This window comes from Polypterus senegalus, unplaced genomic scaffold, assembly GCF_016835505.1.
Source record: "Polypterus senegalus isolate Bchr_013 unplaced genomic scaffold, ASM1683550v1 scaffold_5222, whole genome shotgun sequence".
Taxonomy (NCBI): domain Eukaryota; kingdom Metazoa; phylum Chordata; class Cladistia; order Polypteriformes; family Polypteridae; genus Polypterus; species Polypterus senegalus.
Window position 1 is genome coordinate 6216 of NW_024381342.1, and position 18785 is coordinate 25000.

The 18785-nt window shown below is 36.7% G+C and overlaps 1 protein-coding gene across 1 annotated transcript; it reads right to left on the reverse strand.

Annotated features, from left to right (window-relative positions):
* Window positions 1-3736: 3736 nt before the first annotated feature.
* On the reverse strand, window positions 3737-17866 carry LOC120520558 (aristaless-related homeobox protein-like). The gene is made up of 5 exons (XM_039742836.1): window positions 17649-17866; window positions 16513-16960; window positions 14664-14709; window positions 13305-13591; window positions 3737-7021 (listed from the first exon to the last, which is right to left on the reverse strand). Exons 1-5 carry the CDS (start codon window positions 17824-17826, stop codon window positions 6829-6831), a joined length of 1152 nt encoding a protein of 383 aa, XP_039598770.1. The 5' UTR covers window positions 17827-17866; the 3' UTR covers window positions 3737-6828.
* Between the last annotated feature and the right edge of the window lie 919 nt (window positions 17867-18785).

Genomic DNA, 18785 nt, shown 5'->3' on the forward strand with positions numbered 1-18785 from the left:
TCATTTACCATACTGATTTTAATTTATGTATTATTTCCATAATCCAATTTATTTTTGCATGAAACCAGAGCATAACAAGGCAACAGCAGGTACAGGGCAGGGAAGAGCTGAGGATGTATAGGGTTTATATATTGAAATGATTCTGCATATACAGTATTATATTCAATTGGACAGTTGACTGTATGTAAGTCTTCTGTATTTTTCATCTTGCAATACATTTCTTCATTCAGACTTAAATAAATGCCATGAGTAGAAGACAGTTTTAATTATTTTGCATTGCTGAAGAGAATAGTTGAATCCTTTTCCAAGTAATAGATATTGTGCCAGTCAAAATTCCTTTCTCAAACAAATTCATGTAATGAACTTTATGCCCATGTATGAATGGAAAATTTTGAAGCATGAACGTTATATGGTCTGAATTGCAAAGCGTGCCTCTTTAAAAGTTCATTTGTGGAATTTATTTCCTTGTGCATTTGAGCCAATTAGTTACATTGTGACCATGGAACCTGGATATAAATAATCGTACTTGTATTTGTCATAAGACTGTTATGTCTGGTTGCAGTAGTCTATAATTAGGAAAGGACAGCTCAACTTAGCAAAGGCAAATTAAGGTCATTCAATCTAGACATATCAATAGCTTTTTTCAAATGCAGTCACTATCATGCACAATAATGGTGCTGGCTCTCATGAGGATGTCTACAGAAGGGCAGAACCTTTGCTACAGAGGATACATTAAGTAGAGTCACCAATCTCAAAAATCACCAATTGACTTTACCTCAGATTACAGCCCAAATCAATGCTTTACAGAGTTCATGCATCACACACATCTCAACATCAACAATTCAGAGGAGACTGTATGAATCAGACCCTCATGGAAAAATTACTGCAAATAAACCACTACTGAAGAAGCCAAAGTAGAATAGGAAGATGAAGAGACTTGCTTGGACAAAAAAACACAGGCAATAGCGATCAGACCAACTGGATTACTGTTCTTTGGCCTGACAAGTCCAAATATGGATATGATGTAGAGAAGATGAACATTTGATTTCTGCAAATGAGGATTGATGGTGTAGGAGTGCTTTGCTGTTGCCACTGTTGTAGATTTTTTTTCAGAATTAAAAGCACACTTAACCAGCATGGCTACCACAGCATTATGCAGCAACACAGCAGTGCATGTGGTTCACACTTAATTGGGCTGTTACTTGTTTTTCAGCAGGACAATGACGCATAGTACACATCCTCACGGTCTTAATAATGATCTATCAAAAAAAAGAGTGACAGAATTCTGTAGTAGAATACCTGGCCTCAAAGTCACCCGATCTAAAACCACTAGAGATGGTCTGGGAAGAGATGGACTACAGACTAAGGAATGTGCAGCCAACGATATTCAGCATATGTGAGATCCCTCAAGACGGTTGAGAAAGCATCTCAGCTGGCTACCTCATGAAGCTGGTTGAGAGAAGGCCAAGAGTGTGTCATCAAGGCATGAAGTAAAATATAGAATAATGTAGAATATTTTTGATTTGTTTAATACTTTTAAAATTGCAGTTGGCAACTAGTCAAAGATCCAAGCTCATTGGAAAATAACTAGTTTAATTGTAAGAGGATGGATTTTCAAATTTGACTATGATATTTGTCAATAATTATATCTATATCTACAGCATGTTTAAATTCTGTTTTATATTGACAATTGCATTATTAAATTATGCTCAAAGTTACTGCATACTTTCTTCATCTCAGGACTTAAAATGCTTCAAAATGAATCATTAAGAACATAAAGAAGAATAACAATATCTTCCAAATCCTCATAGCTCTACAATGTTAATTGAAGTGTTTTTTGTAAATGGATAGATGGATAAATTTCAATGAAGATAAAAAAGCTTTAGATTTGATATAATTTTCATTATAGGAGGTTGTAATATTATACTGAATGCATTTCTGCCTCATGTGCTGTCAGAGACCTTAGGTCCAAATTTTGTGTGGCTTAAAAAGAAAGACTTAGAAAGTAAGAATGACTCATGTTACTTCTTTACAGGTGATCGTATTTTTGTAGGGAAAGATTTTAGAATGTTAATCTATATATATAATTCACTAAGGGCACGCAAGACAGTGAGCGCAAGAAAGACAGAGCCCCACCCGCCAACTCTAACCTTCCTACCGCGTCATGGGATACGTACGACAGAGCCATGCACGGCAACTGTAACCGTCCTCCCGAGTCCAGCGTCGCTCTCGAGGCACACAACAACTCACCAAACACAGCCTCAGTCGCTTTCGTCTGTGCAAAAGTCCACATGCACCTCTGAGCCACGTTGACTTTACACCGCACGCATGACAGAGAGCCACGATCACCAACTCACAGAGCCACGCCCGAAAACTCTAAGACCATGGGATACGCATGCATTTAGTGTATAAATGGATATAAATAATTGCATGTAAACGATTCAACAAAATCTTTTGTATGTAAACGATACTGTTTAAAACGTTATTGTTTTTTCATCAGAAAACCTGGTTTCCACATCTACCTGTATTAGTTTAAATGGCACTGACTTATCGTGTCGACTGGGCAACACAGTGAATGCAGTGTCTATCTATATATGTCTATATTTTCCATAGCCTGCTACAGGAAGGTACTCTCTTGACCATTGGCATTGGTTTCGCTCCTTGCTATTTTCGTTATACTGCGACGGTGGTTTCCTTAGCCTTTGTTATACTGAATTCCTTTCTCACCATTTTCCGTTCCTATTCTTAAAACCGCCGTATGCTACGGCGGGCTTCGGCTACTTAAATTTAATTGATCAGGCATCCCTGAATACTTGAACATTACTTGAGTAGATTGCACCTTGTCTCATGGGGCCTATTTAATCCCACCTTTCTCTGTGGCCCTCAAGAATGCGTGGAAATCCCCACAGTACAGTACTCATACTAAGCTAAAGCTGTGCCAGAGCTTTCTTATTAACACTTCTACATGGATCTGAGTATTGGAGAATGGCAGAAGCTGATAACAACTAACCCGACCACATTCAACACACACAGCCTTTGAAGAAACCAATGCATTCAGTATCGTCAAGAAAGTGTGGTGACCGTCATGATAAGAAGGTGATGGAAGTAAATTGATCCAGTCATTCGAAGCAAAAGTGGATCTGTAGCCAAAACAGCCTTGCATTGGACTCCAGAAGATAAATGCAAGAGAGTATGGCCCAGGAGTATATGGTGCTCTACTGTAGATATAGAACTGAGAATCATGAACCAGTTTGAAGAAGTTGGCCCAAGATAGACAAAAGTGAAAACTATTTGTTTCTGCCATACATGCCAAAGAGGTATAAGAAACAGTACTAGTAGTAGTCTCCCTGTTATTCCAAAGGGCCTGGAAGAATTGTGAAGAGTTTCACTTACAGTTTAGATGATGGTGAGTTGTCTCTTCTCATGAGCCATCTGTTTGAAGGATGCACTATCCAATAAACAATAACAGTAATCAAATAGAATATATGATCAAGCATTCTGTAAAACTAAAAAAAACATACAAATGAAGCAAAGATCCAATTATAAGCTGCTATGGTGAAGCTCATCCATTTCTTTATGATCAGTTTTGATGAAGACTTGGAAAGCATTTCAGCAGATGTGCAACTCGCAATTAAAAAAACAGAAATTTGGCCATTTTTATTATAAATAAGGTGATTATTTTTATTTTTGTTATTATCTTGAACTGTTAACAATATTAAATACTGTAAATGAGAAATATTATTTATGCAAGAAAAAAGAAAACAAGCCAACTCCTTCTATCATTATTTTACATTTACAATGAAGACATATATTAAGTAAAGCGTCTTTATAACTCTGAGAGATTTCAATTATAAATACTCCGCTGAGATGTTACAAAATGATACACAGAGGCACATAGTTGAATACTTTGGTGTAAAAATCACTAAAATTGTAATGCTATTACAGCCTTTGTTTTTTTAGTAAAATTTAGGAAGTATCATCCATTCCAATGAGGATACCACCTGTGTTTTCCAGTTTGTAAAGTAAACCCACCATCAGTAAAGGGAGCCAAAGTGAGGACACTGTGTAACTATTTCTGTGCTTAAACTACCAAATTCACTGAGCAACAAGGTTTTCCTAGGAGTTTAAAAACAAAATCCCCATTTCAGTGACATGATAGGTCTCATTTAAAATACACCATAATGCAGTATGCAGTCAATAATTTCATAAATTACGTCCTGAACTTGGAAATGGATACATTACAATTATATATTATAGCATAAGACAAAACAACAGTTATTAAAAGTAACATGCTTGCTTCCCTATTTCATTCAAAATTTTAAAGGTAATTTTGCATTTTTAATAATATTGGTTTTGTCATATTTCTTACAGATTAAACTTTCAGATGTGTTTTTAGCCCAAAAAAACCTTTTTAAGGCAGCTAAATTGAAATGATTCCCTTGCATAATAAATTGACTATAACTGTTTAAATTACCTTGGACAAGATTTGTGAAAATTAATAAGTAACTAATTTTTATGTGTATCGAGTACAAATATACAGTTCATATTACAACAGCAGGTATAACAAGAATTCTGTATCACTTTCAAATACCTGCATTTTATTTACAATTGCCATAATTACTTAACGGGTAGAAATAGACTTTAGTAGTTTTCTGACATGCAAATGCTTCAGCTCCTACACTGAGAAGTGTGAGACTGTAGATTGGCTAAGGTCTGAACACCACACGGCAGCACTCCTGTGTTTTTAAGTCGTTACATACGCTTAGCTTGGTAGGGGTGGCCCGTAAGCATAAAAGTGTCTATTTTCTCCTTTTTTGATTAGCCAGCATGTAATTTGGCTATTTATAGACAAAATTTCAGGTCAGAGTATAAGTAAGATTTTTTGAGTTCACAAGTTCCTGATAAGCTACATCCATGAGTCATTATTATTATTTTTCATTGTTGCTTGTACCGCTGTGCATGAAAATGAACAAAGAAAACAGCAGATTTAGCATGTAGCATTTAAAAAGCACTCTTTGTATTATAGCCTCGAAAGAATTGTTATAATTAATACAAAATATGGATATACAAAAGATACTGAGTGGAGTATATAATTTCTGTCTATCCATATATTTTATAAATCTGCTTACTCCAATAAATTGATACCTAGAACTGAAAATTATGTCTTAAGCAGGAATAGACCCTGTATATGCATGGTACACTCACACACACATCTACATTCACTCACAGCAGGCTGGTTCAGAGGCACCAGTCAGTCCAGCCTTCGTGTGTTGGGAATGTAGGAGTATCTGAAGGAAAACCTACAAAAGGAGTACATGCAAACTGTACAAAAAGAAGGAAAAAATAGCCAGGTCTCCTCAATCTGTGAGGCTCAGCACTAATCACTATACACAGTTTATAACTCTTTTATTATGCAGTTAATCATGAGGATCAAATTAAATAGGTGCAGAAAAAGGATTAAATAAAGAAAGAAATGCACAATCAGTGAGAATCTGCACAAAGGTAAATACAAGAATTATTATTATTAATATTACAAATGGCACCAGTGCATTTAGTGTCAGACTTTGCAACAGTTCTGCTGGCTAAGGACCACCATGAGAGAATACTCTAATTGGTATGTCCATGCTGGTCTCTCTAAATCCATCTCATGCAATAAAAACTCAGATACCTAAAATGTTATGCACAAATAATGGCTATGTAAGTTAAATATTTATCAAATACTACTGAACATGCTCAGGTAAAGCTGAAAAAGTAGTACAGTGGTTAGTGCCTCTGACAAACAGTTTCAGAAAACTGGGTTCAAATTCTGACTCTGATTCGATTTTTTTCTGTTTGGGTTTTTTTGATACTCCAATTCTATCATTCATCTCGAAAGACACATATATTTAATTACTTGTCGAAATAATGATTGATCACATGACATGCATATGAATGTGCCTTGTAGTCAACTGGTGCTCTGTCCATTGTTGGTTCCTACCTTGTACCCTAATAATGATGAATCCCTAATTCTTTAAATCTGGCAAACAGAATATAAATGACAAAGAGCAAAAACCCTTAAAGTCATCAATTCATTCATTTTATTCATTAAGTTGCTTATCCCAATACATAGCCCTATGATGACCACAGCCAATCCTAGCATCATATGGAGAAGAGCAGGATCCAGTATCAGATATGGTACCAAAAACTCTAAAACAAATGTTTCAAATAAAGAAAAGAAATAAAAAATGGAACAGCTGACCTGCTTTGATTGAATGTATGCATTGTAATCTGGTAATGTTACTGCACCTCCTATCATTGGGAAATTTAGGCAAGCAAATGACAGTGAATATACAATCTAAAAATTTTTAAAAAAAATGTTAATTGAGTTGCTGAATTTCAAAAATATGTGAAAATGATGTTACGAAGATCTGCTTCCCAAAATTAAATCACCACAGAAGATGGTAAATACTAAGAAAAAAGCATATACTGAGTTGGAAGTGACAAGAAAAATGCAAAAAAAGGGAAATGCAGAAAGAAAAACCTTGTAGAGCACCTGTCCTTGGAATTATGCTGTTTTGAGGTTTAAATTGCCCAGTGCCACCCACCTCTTGCCTAGTGTGTATTTTAACCTGACAGCATGGTTAGGGTGTTACAGGAAAAGAAAACACAAAATGGTTTTACTTTGACATACAGTAAGTTATGTTTACCACTAGGAACACTTTTCTTTCTGGCTCAGAGTGCCCCCTTCTTTGGAAAAGCTTTATCCTGGCAATCCAGCCTAGAGACGGGACAGGTGATGGTGGATCCTTTCCAAAAGGCTTATCCATGGCCTACCCCAGAAGCATCAATTTAAGTGTCAAGTGGTGGCATATGCACAACATGCTCCTTAGCTTTAAGTCTCAATGCTGCAATGCTGGAGGATTTCCGATCGCTGCTGGTAGCATCTAACATCAAGGGAGGTGCTGATGAATCAAAGACCTGTCCTGGAGGTTTAAGTAGAAATGAAGCCGTCCCCATTAATGGGTTCACTGCAGAAAAAAACCTGTGCATTGGAAACAAATAATGGAGAAAACAAGCATTAGAATGACTTCAAGCAAAAGAGCATCATGGTCTTCCAATCAAGTGTCAATCTCCTCAAACACCAATTTAAGACCAAGAATTAATATCCATGAATACATTTATATGGTATCTTTCATGATGATGATCATGTCAGTACAATTTATTTAAACAATCAGTCAATCATTTTCAAACTTGCTAATCTAGTTGTGGCTATCTGGCAGACAGGGAGCTTCCCTGGCTGCAAGGTAGGAATCATACGTGAACCAAATACCAGACTATTAGGTGTGTAGGATGTATGGAATGTGGAAGAAATCAGAGTACAAGAAAACATACAGACCCCACTGTGGGATGGCAAGGTTGGGATTGCAACAGAGGACTCCAGCACTATGAGGCAACAGCCCTGAGTCACTCTGTCTGTCTACCCATTAAGAACACCGGTAGGTCCAACTGTCTCAAGATGGAGTCATGAGTCTCAGGTAAAGATCTGAAACTACTACCTTGTGTTGTCTGCTCCAAATAACTACTGACAAGTCCACAGGGCCTGCATAACAAGGTACTAGATCATTTTTAGGAAGTTGTTTAAAATATTAATTTTGAAAAATCAGCCCAGACAGCCATGCATATACTATATGGTCTGATTGCAAGTGTTTATTACCTTATAGACTGTTAAAAAATAGTAAGAGAACACAGAAAGAACAGAAATTAACAATTAGGCACACAACTGTTAAGCTGTTAAGGTTTAAGTGGGATGGAGAAGGTAATTAATTCACTGTGCTGCGGAGAAGTGCAGCACACAGCAGATGACACTTCTCCATTCTCTCTCGTGGAGAACTAGGTTCGCCCTTTATATAGAGGCAAGGTACAGTATATCCTTATGGAGTATTTAAATTCATAAATAGTAACAAATGCTTGTTTTTGAGTATAGAGCATCTCAGTGGCCACTAGACGGAAAGGTGCTTCATAAACTTGTAACAACTCTTTAACTAATACATATAATTTATTAAATTAATAATAAAAACTAAAGTAAAATATAAATACTCTGGCTCAGTTATAGCTCTAGCCTTAATAACTAAGCAATTACAGCATATATATATATATATATATATATATATATATATATATATATATATATATACTGTATATATCTTTTTTGTAATACGCAAGGGCAACAAGGTGGACCAGCTTTTACAGCTGTCACCTCACTACATTTTGACTTAATTTTATATTTTATTTCCGGGAAGGATGCCTACAAATTGTATGTTCTCATTGTATTTGTGCAGATTTTTTCAAGGGGCTTTAGTTATTTTCCCTATTCCAAAGACATATTGTTATGGCGACTGGCAATCATAAATTCAGTATGCATTCATGAGGACTAACATAATGAACTCTATAGTACCCCTGTGGCAAAGGAAGCCACTTCTTAGAAGAAGATGCATTCTTTTTTTTAAGTAAATCAGGTGACACATCTGTAGAGTAATAAAATCAATACCTTACCCAAACTGATGTTTATAGGATAATAGGTATCTCTAAATTAGGCTGGTTCAAGTGAGCATGAGCATGCGTTACAAAAGAATGATACCAGCTTTGTGCCTGTTGTTATTGGGATAGCCTCCAACTGTCTGTGACACTCTACTAGATAACGCTTACTGTGCAAATTGGCAGATGATTACATAAAGCTTTCCATCAGGTTGTGCTAGTACCTTATTAACTTGAACATACTCTTCTTTAATCACAACTGATTAAACCTACTTGACAAGTAAAATGATGTCCTCAATGTTCATTATCATCGATGGTGCAGGTCACTTCTAGGATCCAAATTTAGTCACCTCTCACTTAGACTGTGACTTCTCATTGTACCATCACACACACTACATTTATGATTGATTAATGCTGCTGTTCACTTTTGAATCTCACTATATTTTTTTTGTTTTCCCTATCACAATGCACTTGGCTGATTTTATATCAGTTTGTGTTTTGGCTACAACTCTATACAGATGTGTGAATAATCTGCTAATCCATCACACTTAAGATCTGAACATTACATTTTGCTGTAGTCAAGCCAATTCATGAAAAGACCAACTTTGAATGTAAGGTCCTTTTACATTGGCCTTGTAAAAGAGACTACCTAACAAGCATCAAGGAATTCAAATGTTAAATTGGTAAAATTAGCTGAACTGCTTCTAACTTTAATTTTGCATAGTGATTAACAAAGGCTTTGACCATGCTCTTGACCGTGGAGGTGAGACTAACATGAGAGATTTCACAGTCTGAACTTTGTGTCTTACTGACATTTGAGTCTGGAAAGAATAGTATATTCTAGCAGAAGTAACTGTGCAGAATCAGAAGAGTTTTACTCTCTAAAACACTTCCTCAACCCAGAGAGTTGATTTCATGCCATTTATAAGCTCATTTTCTTCTAAAGTGATGTCATTAGGCAGCGCTGCAGAGTGGTTATGGTGGCAAATTTTTAGAAAAGTAAATGAAGGATGTCCCATTACAATAAATGACATATCTGGAATGAGACCTGTAGACACACAAGAATGACAGGATGCTAAGGAGGACATGATACTTTCACTAGAGACATTATTTATGACTTTGATGTTCCTGTTCTTGAATACAATGTAAATAACTTAGTGACATTCTCCACTAGTTCTGGGCAGAACTTAAAAACCTTTACCAAAATGACATAAACCTTGAATGTCTACCTTATTCTTAGCAAATTTTCATTTTGAAGGTTGTGGGGAGCTGAACACTACCCAGACACCAATGGCAAAAGAAATTAACCAGCACTGGATGGGGACCAGTGCATCATAAACTACACAAGGCCATATGATCTTTCTTTTTCAAAATACACAGTGACTGGACACTGAATAATTTGGTCTAACCAAGACCAAACAAAGAGCTGCCCCTGCTATTTTTGTAAATGATTTGTGGAAATGGATAAAAATCCAAGCAAAAACAGGAGAAGAATAAAAATGCCACATAAATACACCATTAAGTAATTGCGGACTCCACTTCTAATAATAACCTTTCAGGATATCAAAGAGAAAAGTTTCAATTTAGACAATATCTCTGTTTATCTTTGTTGAGAAGAGTAAAGGATAAATAGAAATGCCAACTCATTCAACCATGTGACAGTCTCTTGCATGGGCAGACATACACCCAGTCTTAGGTACTTTAACAGAAAACGATGAACCACCTGGAGTCAACCCATGTGTAAATTAAAAGAAATGAACTCCTAATCAATAATTAAGGTCAACTGTACTGTGAGCTTGTGTTGGTCACTACTTTGGACCTCGTTCCATAAATAGTGTGTTTATTCAAGTCTTATATTTGCGTCTGTACACTGAAAGTTGGCGTACATTAAACAAATTTATTTTCCGTGAGTCTTTGTATTTTTAGCATATGCCTGGACTAAACTGTCACATTGATCATTGACCATGTTAATCATGATTCCCACTGTTTGTGGTTTGAATGGTCTTTCTATATGCAAATGTCTAACTTGTATTCCAGTTTTTTCTTGCTTCAAAAGCCTTGCATATTAGCTGAACTGTGAATTTTAAATCCCTACAGTATGAATGAGTGTGTCCCTCTATAGCTGCTTCCCGTCTTGTATCCCATTCTGTCAGCACAGGGCCTGGATTCTCGTAGCCCAATAATAAGATTACATGTTTTCTTAAATTGTAAAATTCTCATTAAAAAGGTTCAGATTGCTATGAGAGGAGAGAGGTTAGGAGCAAGTACTGATACAGGGCATTGCCGCACCCACCACACAACAAACCAACTCAAGATTCAGATTAGGACCCGAGTACAGCCATGCAATGGGTGACATCTCAGCACCACACTAGTTCAGATGAAGTGGAACAGTGTGAGGTTTTTTTATGGTGGCTGGAGTGCCAATTCTGCCATCAACCCCCAAGTTTTTCCTTGCAGGTTGGAGGGCCTACATGCAGGAATGGATGAAGATTAACATCATACCCAGGACAGAGCAATTGCAGGTTAAGGGCCTTGCTCAAGGGCCCAACAGAGCAGAGACCCTTTTGGCATTTTACGGGATTCGAACAGGCAACTTTCAGATTGCCAGTGCAGATCCCTAGCCTCAGAGCCACCACTCCACCCATGAGATTGCTATACAGATTGCTATACACTTACAAAAATAACTCATGTGAAATGAAAACGCAATATACAAGCATTCACATTATATATTAAGCAGTGAGGATGACATATACATAGCACAGTGGGCAGTGATGTTGCCTGAGTGTTTACCAAGTAATCTGAGATCAAATACTGTACCCAATTGTTGTCCATGTAGAATTTGTGTTTCTCTTCGAGTCTGTGTAGGTTTTCTTCCAGGTACTCTGATTTTCTGGTGCCCTGTTTCTTACTGGCACCTAATGCTACCAGGATAGGCTCTGGCTATAGAAACTCTGAATTTCATTCAGTGGGTTTAGGGACATTATGCTATGGTGTTTTTTCATATACTGCATATATACCGTATGTATGTGTGTGTGCGTTTTTATATCTTTGAGTCCATTGTGTGTATGTGCAGTAATATAATTGTTTAAGTAGTGGAATATTTCAAGGAGTTTAATTCAGTTTAATTTAACTGGAAACTAAACAAATTCAATTCTGTTCATAAAAAGGTGGGCTAAAATTGTTGAACTAAATGCAGGTGCAGAGCCTCTTATTTGCCACATTGTATTCACATGACAACCATATTGTCTATTTTTCGTTTATTTCACATAGAAGACAATTTTTGTCTATTCACCTTGTTGTTTTACATTCAATAAATTGGGTAACATTGGCAACAGAATGCCATGATTAGGTCATCTTCTTGATTTTCTGTTTCTGAATTCATTCTGCCAATTTAGCATTATCATGTTATGTGACAAACAGTAAAGCAGTATATAATGAAGGGCTGCATGAGCACAAATCTGTAATATGAATATGGATCGAAACTTTTGAAAAGAATATAAAGCCTTCAAGTGTGCTTTTAACCTTAGTTTCTGTTTTTTACTTTTGGGAATAGCCATTCTTTAGGTTTTCATTTTAATGTTGTGACATATGGGTTCTTGAGTTTTTTTAGATCTGCCCCGTTCAAGGACTCAGTAGTTGTTTTTAAATTGAGTTTCTACATTACACTTAGTTTTCAAGCCACAGGTCCAGATTTTAGAGACATGAACAAGCAGGTCTACCTGAGAGAGTTATTGTTTTCAACCATGTCTGTTCATTAAAATGAAACTTAACACATATCCCAAAAATGGTACATTAAGAATGCAGAATGACCTCGTGTAAAGTAAAATTTTTACCAAATCTTGTGTTGGCTATTATTAGGGAAATCCCAACCCCCGCCCACTGATTTAGAGATAATTAAGAATCCTCAAGTCTAAGCTTGGAAACAGGATAGTAAAAGTCTAAATAACCACAAGGTCATCATTACTTGTGTAGGTTGTAATAAAGCCCAGCAGCTACTACAGCCTACCATTGTCGAGTTGAAGAACTGTGTTGCAGCATTCTTAGAAATGTGTATTTGGAAGCCCATTCGTTTTATGCATGAAGGTGATTAATCCTTACTTTATAACGAAAACTGTACACGATGTAACCATTAGAAATCGCTTCATAAATAAAACAATACGTTAGCAAAATAATACTAACTATGCAATTTAAAGAATCTACATTAGATATGACAGTGCATTCATCCATCAGTTAATTTATTAAATTAAATAATTATGTGGGCTGAATCTCACCTCAGCACCATCAAATACAAGGTCAGAGCCAGTGCTGAATAAGACACCACTCCATAGGCGAGCACACTTGCCCGATATCAGTCAAGTGACTTTGGTGACAAAAACCGGGTTGGCTCCTTGGAACTGATCAGCACCATCACACACCCATACCTATACTGACCTGAGTGGGTTCCCTAATCCAACATATTCATCTTTAGAAAGTGGGGGGAGCCCTTGCAACCATGGAGAAACATGCAAACTCAATGCAGAAGACACCCTGTTGTAAACAGAACTAGGCTCACAGTGCCAGGCAAGTTACAGTGAAATGTATTATGAATTTATTTACGCCATAAGCACATTTAAAATGAATAAAACAGTTTTCACTTCTTCTGCTATTTTCACTTCACTTAACAGGACTATTGTTTCATTCTGCTTTTATTGTCATGGTGTACTATAATATGCTGGTCCTCATGAAGAATTATGACTGGACTACATGTCTGACTTACCAAGGACCACAATAGTCATGTAATTTCAGTTTACCTGTTGAAATGTGGCTGAATAAGGGAATGTCGAAAAAGAGAAGCCCAGGTTAGCGTGTTCAGGCCCAGATTGCCCAGCCCTGATGGGTTCAAAGCTGGAGATGAGTGAGGGATTCCCAAAGCAGGAAGTGCAGCAGATCTCCACGCTGGATCCAAACCTATAGTCTGGTTCAGTGGGATATCCAAATACAGACCCAGCGGAGCACCAAGAGACAGTCCAGGTATATTACTCAGCAAGCCAGCCTTCTCCCTCTTTCGCCACTTAGCCCTGCGGTTCTGAAACCAAACCTGAAAGAAAACAACAAGAGTGCTGCCATTATTTGGTCATTTTCCGATTGTTAAGATCAATTCAGAATTGTTACCTTTATAAAATGCAGTGGATGTTGAATGGATTCCTAATCATGCATTGCTTGATCAGTGTTCACATTACCCACCAAGAAATACCAGCATGTTGTTTGTCTTAATTTATGTCACTTTCACCTTTACTGTATTTATAGACTAATAATGATTTTCTGAGTGATTTTTTTATTTGTATCTTTGACTTCTAAAGCAAATACAATGAGTTTGCTACTTTGTATAAAAGGCACAAACGGTTTGAAACAAATCTTTAAAAATGCTGAATAGAAATGCTCAATGAGTATGCTTGTCCTTTATTTTTTGTTCTGTTACTTTTTTTAATTGACTTTTTTTTTTAATTTGTTGTAATATCTATTTCAGAAAAATAGAACATTTTTGATCTTGATGTTGCCCATCAATAGCCAGAGAAATAGATCTAAAAGCTAGTCATTCATTTTAGCTTCTCCTTTTCTGTACTTTGGATGCTACATGTTTAATATAAATAATGTAAAGGTCCCGCTAACAGTATGGTTCATAATGTTCAAGCTAACAATTCATTTTTATTCACATATCTGTTTCCAGCTCAGCTATCTACAGTATATTCAACAGATCACTTAACCTGCCAGTGCTCCATTGCATTTATGATTTGTAAGTCACTTTAGATAAAAGCATCAGCTAAATAAATAAATGTGAATGTAGAGCTTGCAAAACATTTACTTAGGTTCTTTCTTGAGTTATCATGGACATTATTTACAATTTGATATGCAATTTATCTTTTGTAGTATAATGTAGCATTCACTTATATACTGCAGTTCCATGAAAATGTTAAAAGTTCTCTGAACACTACATTATCAGTTCTTATTCAGCAGTTATAACCTTTGAAATATTCAAAGTAAATATAGGGACATATAAAATAGGTAAACTAGAGTGCAAACAAGTTACACTGACGTAGAAATAAAAGGTTTATGATAAATAATATAGATTGTTTTATTATTATAACATTTAGAAAAGCTTAAAAACATACTTGTACTCTTGCCTCTGTTAAATCCAAGCGCATTGCGAGTTCTTCTCTGAAAAGAGAAAGGAAAGATATAAATGCTTCTTTGAAAAGAAAACAGTTGGCAAAGAAATCATTTCAAAAGTTCTGACGATGCTACCATATTAAGAGACGATCGACTTCATTACCGTAAAATTATCTCTCCGAGCTTTGGTGTTATAATCGGAACCGTGCCATTCTTCAACTCCCTCAAAGTCTGATGAAACAAGGGACCCAGGCGTGTAGGCACATTTTGCCAAAGCTAAATATGTGTGTGTTCATTGCCGGGCTAAGAAGGTGAATGTATAACTTAAATTTAAATTTACGCGGCCTTAGGGTGACGTAGCTCATTCATCTACCCTGCGCAAGGCAGGGACAAACCCTGGACAGGATGCCAGGACATTGTAGGGCACATCCAGCCACCGTATTCGTATTTGAACCGTTCATCTCCTTTAATCCTAAACAGTACGTATTTGGAACACGAGAGAAAAAAGGGGACTTGGAGCTGACGTTTCTGGTTTTTCAAGGCCAGTTCCGTTGCTTTCATGCCTGAATAAATAAGAATGAAGCCAGTTTGGCTACTTTAAAAGTGAATTAACAGGGGAGGTACTGTGAGCGACTACATATAAAACAGACTTAAAGGTCTGTATTTGTAGTTCTTAGGTAGAAGAGGATACCTTAAGAAATAAGAAAAACTAACATAACGTATATCAAAAGTTTGGACACTTCAAAGGCTATTCTGTTCAGGCCGTCCTGATGCCGTTTTTGTCACTAAAAGGTTGTGTGGAGCCGGTGCCTTTCCTAATTGCATGAAAAGTAAGGCAGGATCCGGCTTCGAATGTCTCAATCACGGGGTGAGGATTCAGTAATGCATACAGTCGAGTTTTTAATTTTAAGTTCCTTAAACATTCACAGCGTATATTGAATCTGAGAAGCGCTGTAAATATTTTGACTCTCTCTGCGTCAGGATTGACACCAGCTCCCCGCGACTCTGAGATGAACTAAACCGATTCAGAAAACAGATGGATATCAGTATTTTCAGTAAAGGTAAAATAGTTCATCCATACACATTCAAAAATATTTGATAACACAATGGTTTTATTCAAACAAATCAGTTAAAGTATTCTTAAAACACTACAGTATACAGAATTGTGTTTAATACTAATTCATAAACTAAAACTATTTTGGTACAAGTTTTAGCTCTCCGATATACGATCTTATTTCAGCATGATCTATATTTTGTGTTCAAGGATTCAAGGATTCCATTATAATGAATCAGATACAGACCTTTTATTTAAAGTATAATTCGAACAAAAGGTTTTATATAAGAACTTTCGTTATTCACGGGTCCCGGGAACTTCGATACCTACCAACACTGAACGGAGAATAAACAAGTAAATACAGCGATTTCTGGGGAATAACCCACATGCAAAAATGCAGAAGCAGTATTATTTCTACACTACGACATATGTGAGTGAAAATCGGTGTTTAATAGTTTGCAAATTTAGGCAGAACGATAAATATTGGATTAAGAAACGCGTGATTTATCAACTCTGCAGATTATTTATTATGCAAGTGTCTGTGATGGAATTTGTGACTAATCCCAAAATCAGCATACACCAACTTTCTTTTTTTAACTTTAAAGCAAATTACCTGCACATTATCCTAAATTTTGTGCAATTTGAAAATGTTTTAATTGATTTAAGCATTCTTCCCAACTGTTCTGAGGTATTAAGAGTACAGTTTAGAAGCAATCCATATTTTCACTCCGATCGCACAGAACACACCTTTCTTTGAAGGAGCTCTTTTCATAGATTCCACCTGAAGTGTCTCATACCTGGAGAAGACGTCCGGATAATGGGACTTCCTGAAAGCTCTCTCCAACTCTTCCAGTTGGAAGTTGGTGAAGGTGGTCCTGTAACGCCGCTGCTTTCTCTTCGGAGAGGAGCTGTCGGGATGCTCCGGGGAGAGACACTTGCTCCCTACACTCTCGCTGCCTGTTCTGTGCGGTTTGCCAGCGAACAGTTTCTCTTCATCTAGCTCCTTCTCCTTTGCTGACTGCATGCATTTCTCGTCTAGACAGTGGATCTGATGGGACTTTATGTAATTTGAGTATATAGATTCCATCTCCTGAATTAGACCTTCGGAACTTGAAGAGGACTGGCTATTGACGATCGCTGGATGAGAGATTGCGGTCCCAAGGGTGGCCTCCTCTCTGACGGCATCTGTCACGTAGAAGACAGGAGGGTTGTCAGTCACCATATTCATCTCCAGTTTTTCATCTGCTTTCGGGTCACATAAATAAAAACAGATGATAGCAAAATAAAGTTATTTAATGGCAAATACTTTTTATCACTGCAGCAAGTAACGAAAAGTGCAAACCGCATACTAAGTTCCTGCTTTCAAAACAAATGGTTGCAAAACATTATCCAAGAGAGCGCTTTCCTAGCTCAGAATGTCGCATTACCCCCCAAAAACGCGTAAGCTATCAGAAAAATCTATAGTGCAAAGTTAAAATTGTCTTCATTTGTCTCTTTAAATTTACAGAAAGAAGAAAGTGTTTTTTTCTTCTTTGTACACTTAGACATGTTCACACATTTCGTTATACCTAATACACCAGCACAGGAGACGCGTGTTTTTTAATTATTAAATTATTAATTACTATGTCCCAAACAAAACCTTTTGAAATTGAACCTGTTTTCTTTCTTACTTTTACATGTTTCACGGAAAGAAAATTGCAAGAAAAGCCTTTTTGAATCTCAAGAACGTATATAATTTAACATAGTTTTGTTAACTATATTCTTTGAGTCCCCCTTTGCCTTTTCATAATGCCCTTGTTTTATAATATAGTTTTATTTCCGTTATTTTATTAAATGCATTTTAATTGGCAATTGCACTTCTAATGTACACCCATTTCCTAGCGTATATCCGAGAAATGCTTTATGCTCTCATTTTCATCTTTCTTCCACACACCTGCTTCTTCTTCGTTGACCTCTTTGTCCAGCTCTTTCTCCGCTACTAACTGGTCTGGCTGCTTAGCCCCGTCGTTACCTCTGCCTAGGATGCTCTCAATAAAGTAAGAGGACAGCAGAGGGAAGCTTCGTGGCCCCCTCGCCTGGCCGCCGGGATCTCCTCTGTGCACGCTCTGCATGGCCCGCTCCCCTTTGAGATCCTCCGTCACTTTCAAGCCACCCGCGCACACCTATTTAGTAACTGCGAGTCAGTGGTGCGCGACTCGGTCCTGGAGATAACACGCAAAGGAAAATTCTATTGGTCCTCTCGTCGAGTGCTTGGAGGCTGATTAGCATTTGACTGACTGTACAGTGAGGACAGAAAACACAATGCCACTTATACGCGGTCGGCCGGAATAACCTGTTGATGGATAGTTTAATGAGGCGGAAAAAACACACCGGAAATATCTATCTATCTATCTATCTATCTATCTATCTATCTATCTATCTATCTATCTATCTATCTATCTATTGCTACTCTGTCAACTATATTATATAACATCTTTCATACCTAAATATTGTTACACAATGTCTTTGACTTTTACTAGAAATTGACTTTCATATCTATCTATCTATCTATCTATCTATCTATCTATCTATCTATCTATCTATCTATCTATCTATTGATACACTCTTTCACTGTTATATAGCGCCTTTTATATATATCTGTTTTTACACAGTGCCTTTCACTTCTATTTTGTAAGGTCTATCTATCTATCTATATATCTATGTATCTATCTATCAATTGTAATTCACTATCTACTATATAGTACCTTTCCTATCTAAATATTGCTACGATATAATGTCTATGAATTTTATTATACAGTGTCTTTCCTATCAATCTATCTATCTGTGTGTAATATCATGTAAGAATGAACTGGCTTCCTGAAGTGTATTTTAGTTCATATTCAGATAAAGTACAGTAATATAATAGGCTGTGACTCAGAAAGCAAGCACAGTCCACCAGTACAGTTTTACTTAATTTTAAAGTATAGTGTATTATCAGACCATGAGTCTTTTACGGGAATTCCTGCTGATTCCACTGCAAGAAAGTATTTACGAGGAAGGTTTTCCAGGAATAAGCTATCAAAATGTTCGT

Excerpts from the sequence above, each read along its gene's own strand:
- LOC120520558 (XM_039742836.1), bottom strand. The coding sequence starts at position 17,826 with ATGCAGAGCGTGCACAGAGGAGATCCCGGCGGCCAGGCGAGGGGGCCA. Across the intron at positions 13,592-14,663 it reads TAACAGAGGCAAGAGTACAA|GTTTGGTTTCAGAACCGCAG; the intron begins GTATGTTTTTAA and ends GTTTTCTTTCAG. Across the intron at positions 7,022-13,304 it reads ATTCAGCCACATTTCAACAG|GTTTTTTTCTGCAGTGAACC; the intron begins GTAAACTGAAAT and ends TCCAATGCACAG.